General features: G+C 38.8%; 2 protein-coding genes across 2 annotated transcripts; both read right to left on the bottom strand.

The window, feature by feature from the left end:
- Window positions 1–2,940: 2,940 nt before the first annotated feature.
- Window positions 2,941–5,523, bottom strand: LOC115808360 (dual specificity protein phosphatase 7-like). Its single transcript, XM_030769711.1, has 3 exons — window positions 5,163–5,523; window positions 4,116–4,544; window positions 2,941–3,248 (listed from the first exon to the last, which is right to left on the bottom strand). Exons 1-3 carry the CDS (start codon window positions 5,521–5,523, stop codon window positions 2,941–2,943), a joined length of 1,098 nt encoding a protein of 365 aa, XP_030625571.1.
- A 6,162-nt stretch (window positions 5,524–11,685) lies between these two features.
- atp6ap1a (ATPase H+ transporting accessory protein 1a) lies at window positions 11,686–18,221 on the bottom strand. The gene is made up of 10 exons (XM_030767778.1): window positions 18,118–18,221; window positions 17,396–17,516; window positions 16,482–16,556; window positions 15,349–15,542; window positions 14,138–14,178; window positions 13,895–13,980; window positions 13,120–13,367; window positions 12,771–12,821; window positions 12,317–12,554; window positions 11,686–11,895 (listed from the first exon to the last, which is right to left on the bottom strand). Exons 1-10 carry the CDS (start codon window positions 18,219–18,221, stop codon window positions 11,686–11,688), a joined length of 1,368 nt encoding a protein of 455 aa, XP_030623638.1.
- Between the last annotated feature and the right edge of the window lie 831 nt (window positions 18,222–19,052).

Below are 19,052 nucleotides of genomic sequence, written 5' to 3'. Positions count from 1 at the left end.
TCAATTATTATTTCTACTTTTAACATTAAGCTTTCCACATTAAGATCTCTCAACTGTAACAGAAAGTGTGAGAGTACCCAAAGAGCACTGTCTGAACTGAGAACACACTGAATGTTGTTATGGGAATCTGGGAGAAACAAATCCGTGATATCTATATTATTTTCAAATATATTTCGGTGTGCTTAACTAGCATATGCATTCTCAAGTACCCCAAATGGCCTGGGAATCTAATAATGTCCACTTCTTCATTCTTACCTTTTCAGACCTATCCCCTTGCCCTAAAGTGGTTGACACAGAACCAGTTTTCTTAAACAGCATCCTGTGTCCTCATACTAGATTAAATCAGCAGTTAATTTGGTGCTCTGGCAATATCTACATCTTTTTACATCATAATAAACCTTTTAGAAAGTCTTTATTTTTCCCCTGTCTTTACGGTAAGGGACCATTCATGTATGACCAAACTACTCGCAAAAACCTACTCATATTGTAGTGAGAGAGTGATGCAATGGGCTTTTGAAACTTTCATTAGCAATATGCTTCTGTCAACATTAGTGTTTTTAAATCATCTCATCATTTCTAAATCATTCTTCATTTTTCATTCTCAATCATTATTTCAGTCATTTCCTTCGTCTGTTCTTTTATTTTTCAGTCTGAAACCCGTAAAGTAAAAGTGGGCTTAAAGTAACAACGTTCTCAAAATTCAGGGCTGTACCAAAGAGCACAACACGTGTGAGTCTCTCACACTCTAAATTTGGTTGACATGCTGAGGAGAGAGGGAGCTGAGAGGGAAATGGGTGTGTCGTTTGTGGTTTGAAGGGGAAGTGTGTCAGTTGTGGTTTAGATATCTCTCTGCGTCATGTGAGTATGTATCTGACGACCTCAAAGAAACAGGAAGCTCTAGCCACTGTTCTCACACGAGTTGTCACACGAACCCCGGGAGAATAAAATGAAAGAAAGGGCGACGATGCGATAAAGGTAAAGGTATCTTTCGTGGGAGTCAAAGCAATGTTGTTTGCATTGTTGCTGTATCTTAAAGTGCAGTAGTTGCTTTCTGGAGCATCTTAGAGCAACTGCGCTCTAAGGATCTACCAAGACAAATTCTGAACTTACAATGAATAATTTTGGTTTTTGGAAATCGTCCAGTGCACCTAACAGGAAAATGTAGCCAAGAGCAGACTTTTAAGAAGCATTTTTTCTTTTATTTATTTGTAGGAGAAATTTGGCTTTATATGTGTACACTTGGTGATGCTTATTACCACAGCTGTAGTAAGCCTTTGAAATCATATACCCTACACAGGCCACATCCACAGTGTTTGCATTTTATAGTATATGTGGATATAAACATTCATCAGCCAGTACAAGAAATTGAACAAGGACAAGTATGTGAATTCCTGAGATCCACCTCAGAGAGGTTTAATAACATTGGCATGCTCTAAAAGAGATATTGTCTTTCGATATTTTAGCACTTTTAAATCAACCTATTTTCCCCTGGACACAGCTTAACAAATGTGTGAAATAAAGCCCCAATTTTAAATTCATAAAATCCAGTATGAGAAAAAGAAATAAGAAACCAATCATAGCCTTCACACAAAGAAGTAAAAAAAGATTTCACTAAACGAAACTGTTACCAGATTTCTTATAAAGGATTAAGTTCAAATATGAGAAAGAATTGTGTGTGAACGCATACTTTAAGATACTGTTTGCTACATAGAGAAAAGCAGAGCAAACACACGTGGAACAGCCGTAGGTGAGCAGACTACGTCATAAAGAAATCTATGCTGTAGACCTTAAGCACAATTAAGCACACTGCATATCTAGTAAAGAACAATATATCTCCTGTGTTATGATCAAGCTGCCATTGTTATAATTTTTGTATATATGTAGATAAAAACATAAGGACATCACCTTAAACAATTTCTTCAAGATGATTTACAAATGCAAATAAAAAATATGTACCATTGTATGAAAATATCCAGGCTATTCCGTGCTGAGATAACTGTATATGTATTTCATAAGTTTAACCACTACAAAGCTTACGTAAGTTAACATCAGCTCAAAAACATTCAAATCAGCAGATTTGTCTGGGTCCAAGTAACTCCTTATATTATCTGAAATCCCCATTTAGATCAGTGGAAGTACTGCTGAGACATAAACCATCAATAATAGCTGAACCTGTTGTTGCTCATCTCTGATATCTCAAAACACTGTTCCAAATCAGCTTACATTACATGAACATTACAATGTGCTCATACCTTATCTACAACTATATGTTGCATTTTACTCATTTTAACTGTAACATATACTTTCAGTCAATACAATTGAGTATGAAAGGCATGTAGGTGTTGGGACTTTAGAAAAACAGCATATCATTTAGCCCTAAGTAGTCATATATACCTCACAATGAAGAGACACCATTCTTTCATACTTTCAATATCGTCAAATTGAAACTCTTCTAGTGGGCACAGGAAAATAGCTACAATGAGTCACAGCAATGATTTTTTTTTCCATTTACAATTTTGTAAAAATATAGAAGTTCTGTGAACAATTTTAAAAAAGCAAATGCCTTTCCTAACCTTGAACCTTTAAAAAGACCATTGTATGGAAACATATAGACTATTTCTGGGTGTGGGAAAGGGTGTGATCCTTGTAAACTGAGAGTTAGTGACCTTGCCCTCATAACTAAAGTGACTCTGCCAGCTCCCAAAATTTCATTCACCTTGCAGTGTTATGTTTAGCACTTTACATGTTACAGGTAATAGAAGAAACAAGTTCAATAAGAAGCAATATTTTGCAGTTATTAAAGTGAAGCTGAGTCAACATCCATACTTCGTTTACTAAAGTCTCAATACTCTAATGACCAGTCCAGATGCCTTCCACTTTGGAATTCCTCATAGCTAAAGAGCCACCATTCAAAGAGATGACAATTACCAATAACAGCTGTCAGGTAGATTCCAGCGTATCCAACTGGAAAACATTGTGATTTGTCGGGGTAGTGAAGTAGAGCTGTCCATCACCAGACTGGTTGTCAAATGGACTATTTAGCTGGAGTGTCCTCTCAAAGTCTAATAGCTGGCCCATGAAATTGAAGTTTGGTGAAATGTTTGACTTTTTCCGTTTGACAAAGTCATATGCATCATTGAGGGACAGGTTGAGTCTCTGCATAAGATAAGCGACAGTCACCGTTACTGACCGACTGATCCCTGCCAGACAATGGACCAGGACCCCACACTTTTTGGATCGAGCTTCATCTGCAGGTCACGAAAAAAAGTCAAAGTCTAAGAAATATCAAAGTCAAAGAAATGTCACAGAATAAGCATCAAAAGGTTTCCTAGACAACCAGTTCCAGGAAAAGCATTAACGTCAATCATTTCTAACCACTAATATGCTATTAAGATATGTTATGAGATTAAATTGGTTGTTTCTTTTGTGTGGATAACACTAATCCAGCAAAATGACATCAGGTAAGTTCTTCAAGCTGTTATATCTTAATGACATGCTGTGATGAAGCCTCATCGTGAGGTATACTTTTCAGTCATGACAGCTTTTTGTCACCTGCATGGCATTACATAATTCCAGTAGATTCTACATACTCCTGCTATTACTAGGCAATTTTGTTAAAGTCAGAAGTAAAGAAGAAAACTTTTTAAATTTTTGTTGTGAGATGAATGACAGTTCAGCAGATTACTCATGGCTCTTAAAATAAAGATGGAATTTCTTGGTCTGTTACTGAAATGAGAGAGTGTGTACTCAGTGACCACAAAACCACATTGCTGAACAAGCAGACAGAAAACATGGCTTTACTTACCTGTGACCAACAGTATAATTCACTGCAAAGTCTATCTCTACAAAGACTGTGCGTGGGTGAATATCACCAACTCACTAAAATAGTCCAATCTAAGGATTGTTTAACATAGTGAAACACCAATCACTTTCCATGAATATATTTCAAACTTCGAAATAATCTAAACTCTGCCTTTTTATGTGAACCTTACAATAACCACATTCTATAGGCATGCTGCAATGAAAAACCTGTCAGAAATATGAGCGGACATCTGAAACGAAGTGAAAACTGTGAACACATCATTAAATATAAACAAATGGTGTGTATTGCTTACCAATAAAGGCTATAGCTTCAGGGAAGAATTGTGACAGGTTCTGACTCCAGTGATCGGAGATGGGGATCTGTTTATAGCGGATATGGCCGTCATGTTCAAACATGTTGGGCAGGTTTGGCGTTACATTTAGGATGTACTTAATGTTGTACTGTCCGAGCACGTCTAGGTTTCGGGAATCTTTGGCACAGCCCAGGTAGAGGTGAGGGAGAATTTGGACTGGGCGGGCAGGCTGGATGTTGCATATGGGACTCTCCTCATAGTCGGCAGCACTGCTGGGTTCCCGGTCCGACTCTACATCAGAACAGTCAGAACTAATCTGAAGGCTACTCAGACCCAGAGCTGACAGTGGGGGAGAGTAGCTGGAGCAGGAGCTATCAATCAAAGTCTCGCAGTGCTCTGGATACTCACTCTGAAACCTGATGAATCCACCTGTAGAGCAGTTATATGGAGATGTGTGAGAAACATAAAGCAGACTTACGTGTGTTACTTGATTGTGGATCCAACAATTTTTGACTTCAGTAAATTTCTCCAAAAATGACAAAATTATTTTCACTGCTTGAAAGTTTAAAGCTTAAGAAAGTTTAAAATTGCTGTATAAATTGGCCATTGAATTGTGGGGTCATACAAGTTATTCCTTAATACACATTTTCATTATCACAGTAGCCATAATTATCTGGAGTTAGCAAAGTCTTACAAGGACAGAACACAAACTTAACCATAAATCTGCAATAGATGTACAGTCAGTTGAGAAAGCTAAGGAGATAAGCTCTGTGTGTGTGTGTGTGCGTGTGTGTGTGTGTGACTCTTAAAACTTTCCCAGTATGCAAACAAGCCAAAACAACTCCACATGTCTGTAAACAGTGTAATAAGCATGAGGATAAAATAACCGCCTAATTTAGAAACATGTTTAACTGATGGTTACTATAGACTAATATTAAATGAGATCTTGCAGTATGTGTAATTGTAAATGTAAATGGGCTAATAATATACAACGGAATCACTTTTTTAAGAAAACGTATTAAATTGGCATAAACATTTATAACTTGCCTTCCAAGTAAAATGCTTCACATCCTTCGTCCCAGAGTTTTTGCAGTACTAGTTGGAGAATTGAGCCACTGGTTCCACTCTCCTGCCAGTCCCAGGTAGCTTCATCGTAAAGAATCACAGTGTCCGTCTTGTAGCGCCTGACAAACTTTTCCTTATCTTCACTTTTCGGAATGATGGATCGAATGGGCAGGTTCCCCTTCTTAAATCTGCGAAGCATTAACCCTGGAATAACCAAATTTATCGCTGTCTCGATATGAGACGATTCGTACAGTTCGTGTGATCGACAATCCAGTAGCAACAACGAACTCGCACCAGAGTGTAGTTGGATTTGCAGCCAGTCTACACTCTTATTGGGCATCATTTTAGTCTCATCCAGTGTACTGCGCTCATCACCATTTTCCCAAAACAACTAAATCAGGTCCTAAGTGACACAGTTCTAAAAGGATCGCAAATCTTGTGAAAAAATAAACCATAAAGCGAGGACGGCATTATTACTCTGTTTATGCGAGTTTTTGAAGTTGGACCGTATTCGTTGCCTTTGCCGCTTTGAAAGGAAGCACAGAATCTTTACAATCCACCTTGTTATTATGCGGTACCGATTAAGCTAAGTAAATGCGTCTCACAGCCTTGCACCTGAGTGCTCGATTCACGGTAAGTAATGACTAAGCGCACAACAATTCTGCGTTTACAAGGCGCAACCACGTTTTCTCAGCCTAGTGATGTTTAGATGACAGCAATGTCCGAGAGGAGGGAGGAGTTTTGTCTTTTTAAAGATATACGGAACACAAACTTTCCCGCAACAAACTTTCCTCGTGTATTTAACCCGTAAATGTGTTAAATTACTCAAGCACATTTGCCCCTGTTATCACTTTGACACATTATATTTTGAAACAATGTTTAATTTTGATGTGGACGTATGGTTCTAAGCTGTTTTCAAAAAGTAACTTATTCCGCACAAATTTATTATGATTGCTTGTGGGTGTCCAAGCTGGCCAGGGTTTTGTTGGAATAATTTTTTGACCACTTGACCAAAGTGGCATATACACAGTCCCTGTATGGGGAACCCAGTCTCTCCATGTGAACTATTTATCTAATAGTAGGGGGAGAAAACCTAGTTTAGGCCTTTTTCCCATGTTAAACTGTCAGTAACTAGGGCACCTGAGTTACAGCTGTACCAGAAAGATCTACACAAGAACAGATGTTTATTCTTCACAAATGAAACGACAACTTGGTCTTTCCCGACCTAGTCTGGCCCAAGTAATTTAACACATGCCTTCATGGAAACAAATTTATTATGGATTATGGACCAAACAAGTTACAACAGGACGAAAATTTCGTCTGTATCCCGTAGCGGGAAGATACAGCTATTCTAATTTTCCACACTAGAAATGTTTGATAAACCGAACAGCAAAGATTAAGATATTTCCGATAAGGAAGAAAACAGGTGGAGACTGGAAATGACTTATTTAATGTGGAAAGACTTCAAAACTCAAATATCTTAACCCACAGTCACATTCTTCAAAGGGTCTGGAAAGGTCTGAGAACCGGAGCAGTTTCACAGCTTGTTTAACATGACAAATCGAAACAGATGTTGTTCACTCACAAAGAACTGCGTCATTCGTTCGCCTGTTTTACACGGCTTCAATACGATTTAAAACACAGTCTCTGTTCTGATTGAAGATGGGAAAAGGTGGAAAACAAGATGAATAAGAAAGACAAGATTCTCGTTGGCTCTCTAATTTCACTTTCACATGTGGGATTAGGCTACAAGTAAGGGAGATAGCTCTTTTGAGGCCTCCAGAAAGCGAGATTGCGAGAGCTATGGGAACCACAGCAAGCAGATCATCCGTCTATGCACGTGAGAAAGGGAGGCACAGATGTGAAGCACAGGAGGGGGATTAAAAGGAAGAGAATTCTGGGTGCTGCTATAATGATATTATAATTTTTATTTCTCATCAAGTCTTGCAATATTTAGACACAGTCAGTTAACTGACCACATCATCACTAACGTGTTTTTCATTCTTAAAGTTTAACTGTATGATGGAATCAGTTCTGTGTCTCAGTTCACACTGTAGTATGCGTATGTGCAGTAATTGACCTACATATGGGCTGTTTGAAATCTTGAGTGAAATAGACCCATATCCGATTACATAAAAGAGAGAGAGAGAGAGAGAGAGTAGTGGTAACCAACACGCCAACGGAATTAAGCGGCTGTCCTTCAGTAACAGATGCCCATACAGATGTTAGAGAGTGGCTTTGAAAGACTCCCCTGAATACCCTATATGTACTAGTTGCTCGTAAGATTCTAGGGACCAAGGGACAATGATCGATTTACCTCTGCACCGATAAGTGGAATAATGTTGATTAATACCTTGTCTTTGAACATCTGCAGTAAAGCTCAAGGAAACAGCCCCATGATTGCTCTCTGCTTCAAAAGATGGAAGTTTTTTTTCTTTTAGGGACCTGTGTTTTGAACGGTCTGTGGTTGGAGCGTGTGTTTGGATTGTTGCCCTTCCTGCACGTATTTTTGATCACATATTTTCACCATTTGACCACAAGAGGGCATCAAAGTTCAAATATTGACCCCATATCAACCCTGAATACTGCTGCCCAGGGAAGTATTTGTCCCACACAGTATATCTCTACCTGTCTTTATTTCGATATGTTCAGTTTCATTTTGCCTCGTATTTATTCTGTCTTTATACCAAAGATATGACTTAAACCACACAGCGGCATTTCTTAAAACTATGAACTTTTAAGAATAAAATAAAATGAAAAAAAAAACAGAGAATGGAAAAGGGGTTTTGAAAGGGAATACCGTGCAACAAATGAGCAATGTCAAAAACAATTCTGTCGAGATTTACAAAATACAGTCTTAATACAGTACTGAAGGTGACCACACCCATTACTTCACTTGACTGTTGGAACAAAAAATTCAGTTAATTTCTCCGTTGACTATGATGCTATCCATGATTACAAGTAGTATGAAATATAGCCTACTATGACCAACATCAATTTGTCTTTCAAGTAAGCATAAAAGTAATTCTGCATGAAATACAAATGAGATGTATATAAAAAACATCAAACTGACTAATGTCTCCCACTGTGAAAATGTGTCAGTAAGTCTTACCATGAGGTTTCTGGTTTGTGTAGTTCTTTTATAGTGTTTTATTAATTAATTTATTTATTCATTTTATTTACTCTGCTAAAACAAAGATCTAATCTCTTGGGCTTATATGATAGCTTACTATAACATAGAAACACCTTGGAAACCTTGGTGTTGTCGAGAGATTGAAAAAATGGTCTAGTTTACCACCAGGTCTAGCGCTAAATTCACAGGGCTTGAGACTTCAAAGCTTTATATATGTTTAATTTCTTTAGAAATATACACAGTCATTCCGTGTTTTGTTGCTAGATCCTCATTTTCCCATAAAACATCACATATTTTGAGGTGAGGTTGCAGTAAGGAGTTGAGATGATTCCTGATAACACCTACCATTCCTGTCAGTGAGGTATCTGAAGTGAACGCATATGGTGTGACATTATATGGCGCTTGAGGTTTGTTTGTTTTTTTACTGTATCTGCCACATACCACAGAAGAAAGAAAGACTAAGAACATGAGGTCAACAAAAAGCAATGAATAGTGATGGAAACAAAGGAACAAAGTGAAGATTGTTTTGGTACAAGCTGCACTATCTGGTTTCGTGACTACATTTTAATGTATGTCATCAGCATGCTTAGAAAAACCTACAACCTCTGGTTATATTTCTTTATTGTATGTTTTTTAGGATATGAAAACATTCTTTAGACATGGTGAAGATGAACCCTGGAGCCTGCAAACAATGTCTGTGTTCAACAAAGCTCTTCAACCAGCAATATATTGGAGTGTGATAAATTTATCTCTTGACTTTTATGAAAACTAATATAAGAAAAATATTAGAATGCAAACTTCATTGTAGTATGCAGTCATACAGTGTGGAAAAGGTGCATTGATTACTGTGGTCACCACTGACCACATGAAGTCACCAGTATCACATCAAGAAGTATGGAAAATTTCACAATGTCATTCCAGTAAACTTACAGTGAATGAATGAAAGAAACGACCTTTGGTAGTGCGATCATTGCCTTGGACATTAGCAATACACGGAGGCTAACCATAAAGGCAGAGGATATCAAACAAAACGCCTAAACATACCCACGCTACAACACAACTCTTTCCACAGTCTGTTCTTTTATGCGTCCAGTCTGACTATTTTAAATGTTTGCACGTTCCTGCCAACTCAGCACTCCAGTGTTCAGGGGCATGCAGCCTTCTCGTGAGACCACTCAAGACTCATGATTTGGAAAGCATTCAAGCTCTTAGCCAAGGTGTGGGGGCCTACTTAGTAATATTCCACTCAGAGTGGAAACTGAGCTCAATTCAAAAATTCACGATAATATAAAACAAAAATACGTTTACTGTAAAGGTTTTGTTTTTGTCCTCTCCCTTGGTTAGCCATATACAGGAAAACAAATACACAGAACTGAAATTTATATTCTCTACCAGGCAAGTGGTCTATGACAGATATTTTCATATTAGAACTGACAGTAGGTCAAAGAAAAATGAACGACTACTCAAGTTACTGAACTTCTCCTTTTTATTGAACATCCTCTCCAGTCATAGGTTCCATATACTTGGTGATTAGTTATGAAGAGGTACACACATAGAAATGATTCATTAGGTTGGTCAGTCTGAATTGATAAAGTACACATTTGCTTAATTCCCTTTTGAAACAGATTTCTCATTTTAATTTAGTAAGTCTCCCTTCTTACTCATTTTTTTCAACAATCCTTTCATGAACGACATTGCAATATGGTGCATACAAGAACAGCTGCACAAAGAGCATGACTGTGCACAGATAAGGGACCAAAAAACTATATAACATACACATTCCCTCTTTTATACAGCTGACAGCAGGAACTACACACATAAAACCATACAGTTAACTGGGCAACTACTGTAAACGCACACACACACACACACACACACACACACAAACACACAAATATAATGTCTATTCAAAGGAAGACACAGCACAAATAAATAATATCTCTCCAATCCAGTAATTATGCACAGCAATAAATCCATCCTCTTCTATTTACAATCTGTCTGAACAACAAGCTCACGTATATTTAATAAACACTGTTCACTGTACAGGTTGTCAGTTTGTTCAGAATATGAGGTTTCAAACACAAATTATTAGATTAAATTAATTAACTGAGTTAATTAAAAATCAATTTATAATGCAAATGATTGTATTCCATTTTTTCCTATAATTTTTCAGTGCAAAACTAATTCAAACGTTAACAATGCTAATAATGACTGCTCGGAACTCTTTGTTGGTTAGCAGTTGGATTGAGTGCTGGATCAAATATTGACAGGTAGGTATATGGCATCCTCAAACATACAGCCTCCATCTTAGGCTAACAGTTGGTCTAAGATGTTGATGTCTGACCTACCACAGTCCACTTCTGCCCTCTAGTGGGTGCACATGCAATTAAAAATATATCTGAGCAGTCAGCTCTATAGATGTGACATTTTTAGGACCAAATCCCCAATCTCCCTATTTCGTAAACAAAAAAAAAGCCCCAAGCCAATGACAGGAGGACAGAGGTCAGTACAATAAACAATAAAACCAAAACTCAACATTTTGGTGATGAAATAAATTTAGGTCCTTGAAGTTGAACACGTAAACATGCTCATCTATGGAATAACTGTGTGAGGTCTCTTTATCCACTCAGCACTTGATAAATCATAAGGAATACTTCTAATTCACTTTAACAGAAGAACGACCACACAGAGGAATGTAAACAAAACCAAAAATGAACCCAACCTGCCTGTGCCTGAACACATTCAGGACTGGGATTCTGTGCAGGCAAAATGTTGAGATCTGGTTGTTTAGAACTATTCTTACTATTGTCAGATCTGGGAGGTTTAAATTCAGCTAGTGACCAAGCCTATTTATACGAGAAAAACAGTAATCAACTCTTCTTGTGGTTCTGTCTTGTTGGTTGGTGCCAGGACTAATATAAGTACTCCAACTGTACGATCAAACCGGGCCAAATGTAGAGGTCAGAGAATAGCGATAGAAGGAATGATGAGACTGACTGTAAGAAAGGATGGACAGGAGCACAAGGGAAGAATGGACTGTCAAAGACTTGAAATGTTAGACTTCAAAGGTCCCACTTTACAACCAGTCCCTTATACCTGGACAGCTCCACAAGGGCATTGCTTCTTTTGTATGTATTGTTACACTGCACTCAACATAGTCCTTTAGTGCATTAAACTTCACCCATCCTGTCACATCGTCACCCTTTTTCAGCACACCTAACACCACCTCATAACCAACGTGTCTACTCTGAGTGCAATGTGACAACATATCCCAACATAGTTATTCTTCTACAATGATCAATAGAACAAAACCATAAATACACAGGTATAAGGAACAAATTCTAAAGCAAGACAAGAAGAGAAGTTCGTTCATCACTCTGTTTGTGGGACAGAAATGGCGGGGCCTTTGGGGTCGTCAAAACGGTCCATGGTGCGCAGTTGCATGATCATGTGGAGGCCGTAAGTCAGAACCAGAACCATCAGCAGAGATGTCACCAGGCCCATCCAGATCCCAGGAGTGAAGAAACCAGCACAGTCACTCGCATAGGAGAAATCCTTCCCAGACACCTTGAAACCTTGGATCTGACAGAGAGAGAGAGAGAGAGAGAGAGAGAGAGAGAGAGAGACAGCAACAGAAACAGAAACAGAAACAGGTTGAAAAGCATGCAAAGGAATGGTTAATATCAGGCTCCCTGAACAGGCAGAAATAAGAGGTAAGACTAACTATTTTGCATTTCAAATTCACACAGAATTAGAACACAAATGGAATGTCTGTCAAAAACTGACAGGCAAAACAGAATAGCAAGGGCCAAACATTTCCCAGGTAGCCCATGCAAATAAAACATGTTTTCTAAAAAAAGGCCCTAAGCAAATAAACATTATAAATATCTGAAAATGCAAAGCTCAAAATCTCCTGGATCACAAGTGATCAAAACAATCAAAGGAATCAGAGAACACACAGCTAATCAAGTGTCTGGTCTTCCAGCGATCTAATGAGCAATACCTGGAAGTCATCAAAAGAGACTCTCCAGTCGTTGGCGTTGTCCTTTGAGGAGCGTGGGGTGAGCATAGCATAACGGAAGCTGGTGACAGACTCACAGCGGTAGGAATATTCAACTGGAGCATAGATGTGTCGACTGGCGTTAAATGAGGCTTTTTTACCATCATAAATCAGCTCAACCTGATCCATGGTGAACCAACGGCGTGCGGACACCTTGTAGTGACGCTGACTCATAGCAAAACTGGGGAAAAAAACAATAATGAAGTGGCATTATGGGACAATTTTTTCCTCAGCTACAGACACTTGGCCTAATTTAGCCTCAGTCTGATGGTCTATATGCTTCTGAGAGTGAGTGAGTATGTAAATGTGACTGCAACTGAATTGTGTTGCGGTGTTATGTTGTGGTGAGTGTCTGTGTCAATATAAGTTTTAATAAACATTATCCATGTCTACTTACATGAGTTTAAAAGAACGATATCCCAAAACATTTTCATAACTCAGCTCCAGTCTGCAAATATCAAACACAGCAATAAGGTTAGTGCAGATTTATGCATGGATACAGCGCGTGACTAATCAAAAGCTTCCCGATTCTGTGCATTTTCAAAATTAAACTGATGATAAAGAGGAGATTAGAGAGAAGTGTTGAAGCTGATCAAATCAAACTGAATATTTTTTTGTCTCCCACGGAAGGTTCCAGCATCCTCTAAACACTATGGAAACTGTCTACATCTCATTGTCCTTTACAACAAACACATTGAGCTATCTCTGCACATGACTGACAGCTTCAGAGCCCAATCAGGATGTACCTGGAATGAGTCTCGTTGCAAAAGGAGCCTTCCAGCTTGACTGAACTGGACTCGCCGAATGTTTGGGAGGCAAGGTCGTGCCTTTCCCACTTCCCTGATCGAAACTGACTGACTGACAGATTCTCTGCCCACATGAGGATGCAGGTGGAGTCTCTCTCCTTAAACTCCACCGGCGGATATGGGCCCCGAGACGACTGCAGCAAAGATCGCCCAACGGAATGCACAGCGAAGGACACGTCTTCAATCACCTGACAGGCAGATACAAAGTCCTATGACATTACTCAATGAACTGGATCCAGACAGATCACGTTTCTGAAATTTAGATATGATGCACCACTTGGGGAAAGGTTTCTCACAGAGAGACACAAAAAAAGTTGCATTAAAATTGTGAGCAGCATTGTTAGGATATTAAAAAGTGCAGTCGATCTGCAGCTACTACACCTTGAAAACACACAAATGACCCACTGGCTGCATCCCCGCCCTCTTCCTTAATTCAAGATTTACAAACTTACAATACAGATGAAATTTCTCTAAATGGCAGAACAGTAAAACCATTTGCAAAAACCGCAGTTTGTGACACTTCACTCGTGCTAAATTTGTGGTGCCTACACCCAGTTTTCCACTCCAAGATACTATCAGACAGAGCAGTGAATGCCTTTTTCATTTGACTAAGTCATTTGCTTGAGCCATACAAAGTCTATGACTGTGCAGGAGGACAACATAGTAGGCTGTTTGAATCTGAGCCCTCTGCATAGTCATTAGAGAGGTGTCTTACCCGAGAGGGCCGCAGGGCAGAGTACACAGCCGTGTAAGGTACAGCCTGAGCAGTCATTATGTTCAAAACCTGGCCAATCACCTCGTCTGCAGGGTGGACAGGGACAGAACCTTCTCTTTAGAAACATCCGCCTTGTTTCTTATTTAAACAGATCACTTACAACAATGCACTTTACAATACTGAGCATTCTGAAATCAAACAGGTAAAATTGAACTGTTTCAAAAATACAGTCATCGTGCTCACCATTTCCACTGAGAACCTCTTTGGCTGACATCATGTCAGAGCTGCCAGGGACAGAAAACCAAAAAAGAACACATGACCTAGGTCAACACTTTATACAACCAGGGGAGCTTCTCCACCCCTCCCTTTCACATTAGGTCTATCATAATATGTACCTCCCAGTAATGAAACTATGAAGACCAATATTTCACAGTGTGTTTTTTGCTTGTTTGTCTGTTTTTAATGGTCATATCTTGAAATCTGTGTGTGCAGCTTCTGCAGACTGAGAACAGCTTTACATTCTGTCATAAATACCAATAGTTAAACATGTTGCTTTAACCTGTATCAGGGGTGGAAGTAACAAAAATTAACTGATAAAAATCGAGGTGATGAAAAAGCATGTGAATGGAAAAATAGAGGGGTAAAAATGCATGTGAGCTGAAAAGTAGAATGATAAATTGTCAGTTAATTTGATAAACTCGACTGCCATTTATCGTTTACAGCAAGCAATTTTTGTTACTTCTATTTATCGCTTACAGCAAGTAATTTCTGTTACTTCCGCCCCAAAATGTCAATCACAAACCACGCCCACTGACGAACTGATCAGCTTGAAGGGAGCTGAGGACGTTGTGCCACTGCTCAGAGACTGAAATTAAGGCGGCAAGTTCAGTGGGCGTGGTTTGTGACTGACATTTCACATCCATTTTTACTGCTCTATTTTTCAATTCACATGCATTTGCATCAGTTAATTTTTCTTACTTCCACCCCTGATAAACCTGCCTCCTGTGAACATGATTCAGTCCCATTATACACGATCTGGAACAGTTTACATTGTCTGGAAACAGGTCTTTGCTTTTCTTAAGGCCTTTCATGCTTAGAAAGGCCATAATGTTTCTCGACACTTCCTAACTGCATACCCATCATGTTACCACATAAGGAATTTAATTGTCTGTCAAACATTAACAGCTAAAACTGCCTCAATTTGACTGGAGAAACCAGGCATTAAGCAGCTCTCCCATTGAAGCACACTGTGTAGAGGCTTTTGCTTCAATTTAAACTTCACCACATCTGGTGATGCCTTCAAATGCCTTTGTTGGCTAAATGAGTCATATTTGAGTATACTCAAAACAAAAGCCAGAGTACAGTACAGCTCTTCAGTAGGGCAAGCCCTTAGATTGGCACTCACGTATAAACCATCATGCAGGGAGTAACTACCAATTGTTTCACTGAATTACCTTGAACTGTAGGGCAGGCGAATGACCAGCAGGGCGGCAACAGAAGCATTGAGGCGGAGTTGGGCGAGAGTCTCGGGCTCCAAATAGAGAGGAGAAGTGTCCAACTGTTCCTGCAGGAGGGCAGGAAGAGCACTTGCTGTTGCAGAGTCCACAGCGGGCAGGAAGAGTGGAGAGGAAGAAGCCTGCAATGCCCCCTGATGAAAGGAGAACAAAAGGCTCACAGAAAAGCCTGGGACAGTTCTGACTGAAACAAGTACAGATCATGGCGTAAATTTACCAGGCATCTGATCTAGGAGCCACCGCTCATTTGCAGAGGATTTGGTGATAATTCAGATATGTAGATCAGTCTTCTTTTACAGAACATAACCAAATTATTTATTGAATGAGGAGGCTCAGTCTGTCTGAGTATAATTCAAAGATTGGTGTATTTTAGAGAAAAAGTCTTTGGTGCTCCAGTGCTTTGTATAAATGCTCCGACATTAACTACAGTAACTACATTCTATATCTTTTTTTCATTTTTACTCCTCTTTCCTCAGAAGCAATTACTGTTTCTTTTCACAAGCCAGTTTGAAAGGGTCTCCATGGGAACACAGGGCATGTGGAGGTCTATGCTCTTTCCCTAGATTTGTATACAAACAGTGCATGTTCTTGACCGACAGTAGGATTTACTAGAGAGGTATGATGGGGAGAGTACAATGTTTAGCTCATCCAACCAGGTCATGGACAACTGTGTTCCCTACACCTGATCCCTACACTAGCAACACTGAAATTCAAACTCACAACCTCAGCGAAAGGACAAAGTGTTTTCTCACTTAAATAACTCATTAATTAAAAAAAAATAATGCTCCCAAGTCATAAAAATAGTATTCTCGGGAGTCATTGTTAGAGTTTTATCTGCACAAATATCCCACCTTGCCACTGACTGCTCAGAATCTGACTAGTTAAAATGACTTTGAGGCACTGCACCAAAAAAACCTCTTAAGTCTCCAGATAAGGATATGATTCTAAGTCTGTGGTTCCAGCACTGGAAGGTTATAATAAATCAGTGGCTAAGATAGAGGAGTGTGGTGAAGGCAAATGAGGGAACAGCAGAGACAGGAATGAGGAATTGGATTGTACTGAGTCTGTCTCACCTCTAGGTTAGTGAATGCACTGTCTTGTTTGTTCCCAAAAACACCCCCGTACATTGTGAAGTCATCCACACTCAGCTGAGGAAGACAAAGAGATACCAAAGATAAACAGTAAATATGTGCCACAATAAGGAAAAGGCAAAGTTAAAATGAACATGGGCATAGTAGAGAAAAAAAGCAAACATTCCTCAAAGTCAAAATGGGTCAATAAATATCCACAATGGCTGTCTGAAGCTCAACATTCTGTGGTAAATTAAGATATCCATATAAAACTGAACTGAAATTAGAACCTCGTCTGATTCATCCATGTATTTAGCTTTTAAAATACTACATTAAGACAACACATAGTGATCTTGAATGGGTCACAAATGATGCAAATGTCACTTGTGGCATATTCTGAGTGGTAATTCAATAACAGCAACAGCAGTGGTGCTGACCATTTTAAATTCATAACAGTGTTTAAAAGTTTATTCTGAGAACTCTGCATGAGTAAAGATAGTTAATTACAGGAGTGTTAATGTAACTGAGAATATATACATTATGATTATGTTGCATCTCTATATTCACTCTAAATTTAACAAAACACAAAAATAAATGAATCCAAAATATATACCATTGCGTCAAACCACCACCTTCTGCTTCAAAAAATGATTTATTTTCTTTAAAACAAATTTGTTCCAAGTAATAAACTACATTTTCAGATGGGTGCATAAACGTAGCAAGATTCCTGTCTCACCCTCGTGCTAAAACTCGCAAGCTCCTGAATAATGAGGGTCAAATTCCTTTTTAAATTAAGACTATGACAAAAAAAAAAAAGTCATTGCTTGGACAATGACATATTTGCATGTTATTATCCTATCGATAACACTACGAAAATATATGTGCATGTGTATCTTACACAGAAGATCAAACAGTACCTTGTCCTGAAGGAACAGCAGTAGGTTGTGCGGTGCGGAGCTTAGCGCAGAGCTCAGATATGACTCCAACTCACCGCTAGATACTGCATGACCCGCCGCAGGTGGGCTCTGCGACGGCAGTCTGTTAGAAAATACATACATACACACATATAATAATACGCATAATACTCACATACACACACAAACAAACACACTACATATATGTGTATATCCTATACACACACACACACGTACATACATACACATGTATTATATATACGTATATTATGTATGCAAACAATTTTTCTGCGTCTACATTTCCTTTAAGATGACAGTATAAAGGGAAATGATGCAAAAGGCTCCAACTTGTTTTGACAGATAGCTGTAAATTATTGGGCGGAAACGATTCACCTACCAGTAACTGCAAAATAACGGCTATACAAGCTCGCCTTATTTGTTCGGTAAAGCGTTCTGTAAATATTAGCTTCAAGAATTATTCACAAACGGATTCATCGCTAAAGAGATGGTTACGTTTATCTCGCTGTCTGAGTAAAAACAATAAAATAAAATAAAAATAAAAATAAAAATGAGATAACCTCTAATGTCAAACGAGAAGGGAATCCGAGTTAGCTCACTAGCCTGCCTGCTATTAAGAAGACAGGACTGGACAGCTACCGGCCGATTCATGCGAGTACTAAGAGCTATCGTTCAGTTGAAACAGCGTATAAACGAAATATTATTACCCTTCGCTGGACCACATAATCAGAGGTACTTGTTCGTTGCATTTCCCCAAGGAGAAAACACTGAACATAAAAGCAAAAACGATTCTACAGTTTACATTCGCCATCCTCGCATCTGCCATCTTCGTGTGTCTGTTCATGACGTAGTTCCGTAGATCTTCTGGACCAGAGAAACCATGTGATCAAGAACTAATACTACGCGAGTCGTGACCAATGTTGCTTTAAATTGATCAAGATCAGATGCGGAATAAAATTACAGAGGCCATCTGTAGCTGTAAATTTAGTCTTAATAAATTAAACGTGGCCCCTTCGAATATCTGAATATTAGAATCAGATGATCAATGCAAGGAAAAAACGGAGCTCTAAACCAACAGCAGAGGCAGGGGAAAGGGATTCATCAGGGATAAACAGGCAACCTCTCCTCTTGAAGACCAGATATATGTATCAGCTCCAGCATATGCAGACACACAGTATACTTGATTCCACTTTATGAATAAATGGCATTTATGAATACATTGTGATTTCAGTGTTACACCGGACAGGAATTCTTAAACAACCATGAAATGACAATGAGTAGTAGTGGACATTGATTTTTAATTAAGTCATTCATTCATACTCCAAATATCAAGCTAAAGTCACATGGCAGTAGGGAAAAAAATCTGGTGCACTCAGGCACTAGCATGTCAACCATAGTACTGCATTACAGAAGGCAGATTGTTCCATGGTGATATCAGAATGCATCATACTGTATCAATTTATGATTGCAACTTTATTCCCTTATCACATAAAATTAGGTTAAATGGCCTAAAGTACAAGTGCAAAACAGGTATGGCAACTGGACTGTAAATGGTTTTCTTGTCAACAGAGTGAAAATCTGAAGAGCACAGAATGTATGTTACATGAAATAATTCATTCATTCATTTTCAGCTGCCAAATCA

This window comes from Chanos chanos, chromosome 3, assembly GCF_902362185.1.
Source record: "Chanos chanos chromosome 3, fChaCha1.1, whole genome shotgun sequence".
Lineage (NCBI taxonomy): Eukaryota > Metazoa > Chordata > Actinopteri > Gonorynchiformes > Chanidae > Chanos > Chanos chanos.
The sequence above is the reverse complement of the archived record's forward strand: the minus strand, read 5'-3'. Positions and strand labels throughout refer to the sequence as shown.

What these genes read in the sequence shown, in the direction of transcription:
- LOC115808360 (XM_030769711.1), bottom strand. Translation starts at nt 5,523, where the DNA reads ATGATGCCCAATAAGAGTGTAGACTGGCTGCAAATCCAACTACACTCT. An exon ending in TGAAGCATTTTACTTGGAAG is followed by an intron (nt 4,545 to 5,162) that starts GCAAGTTATAAA and finishes ACTGCTCTACAG; the next exon opens with GTGGATTCATCAGGTTTCAG. An exon ending in TGAAGCTATAGCCTTTATTG is followed by an intron (nt 3,249 to 4,115) that starts GTAAGCAATACA and finishes CGTGACCTGCAG; the next exon opens with ATGAAGCTCGATCCAAAAAG.
- atp6ap1a (XM_030767778.1), bottom strand. Translation starts at nt 18,221, where the DNA reads ATGGCGAATGTAAACTGTAGAATCGTTTTTGCTTTTATGTTCAGTGTT. An exon ending in TGCTGTTCCTTCAGGACAAG is followed by an intron (nt 16,557 to 17,395) that starts GTACTGTTTGAT and finishes TGTCTTCCTCAG; the next exon opens with CTGAGTGTGGATGACTTCAC. An exon ending in CGCCTGCCCTACAGTTCAAG is followed by an intron (nt 14,179 to 15,348) that starts GTAATTCAGTGA and finishes TGTCCCTGGCAG; the next exon opens with CTCTGACATGATGTCAGCCA.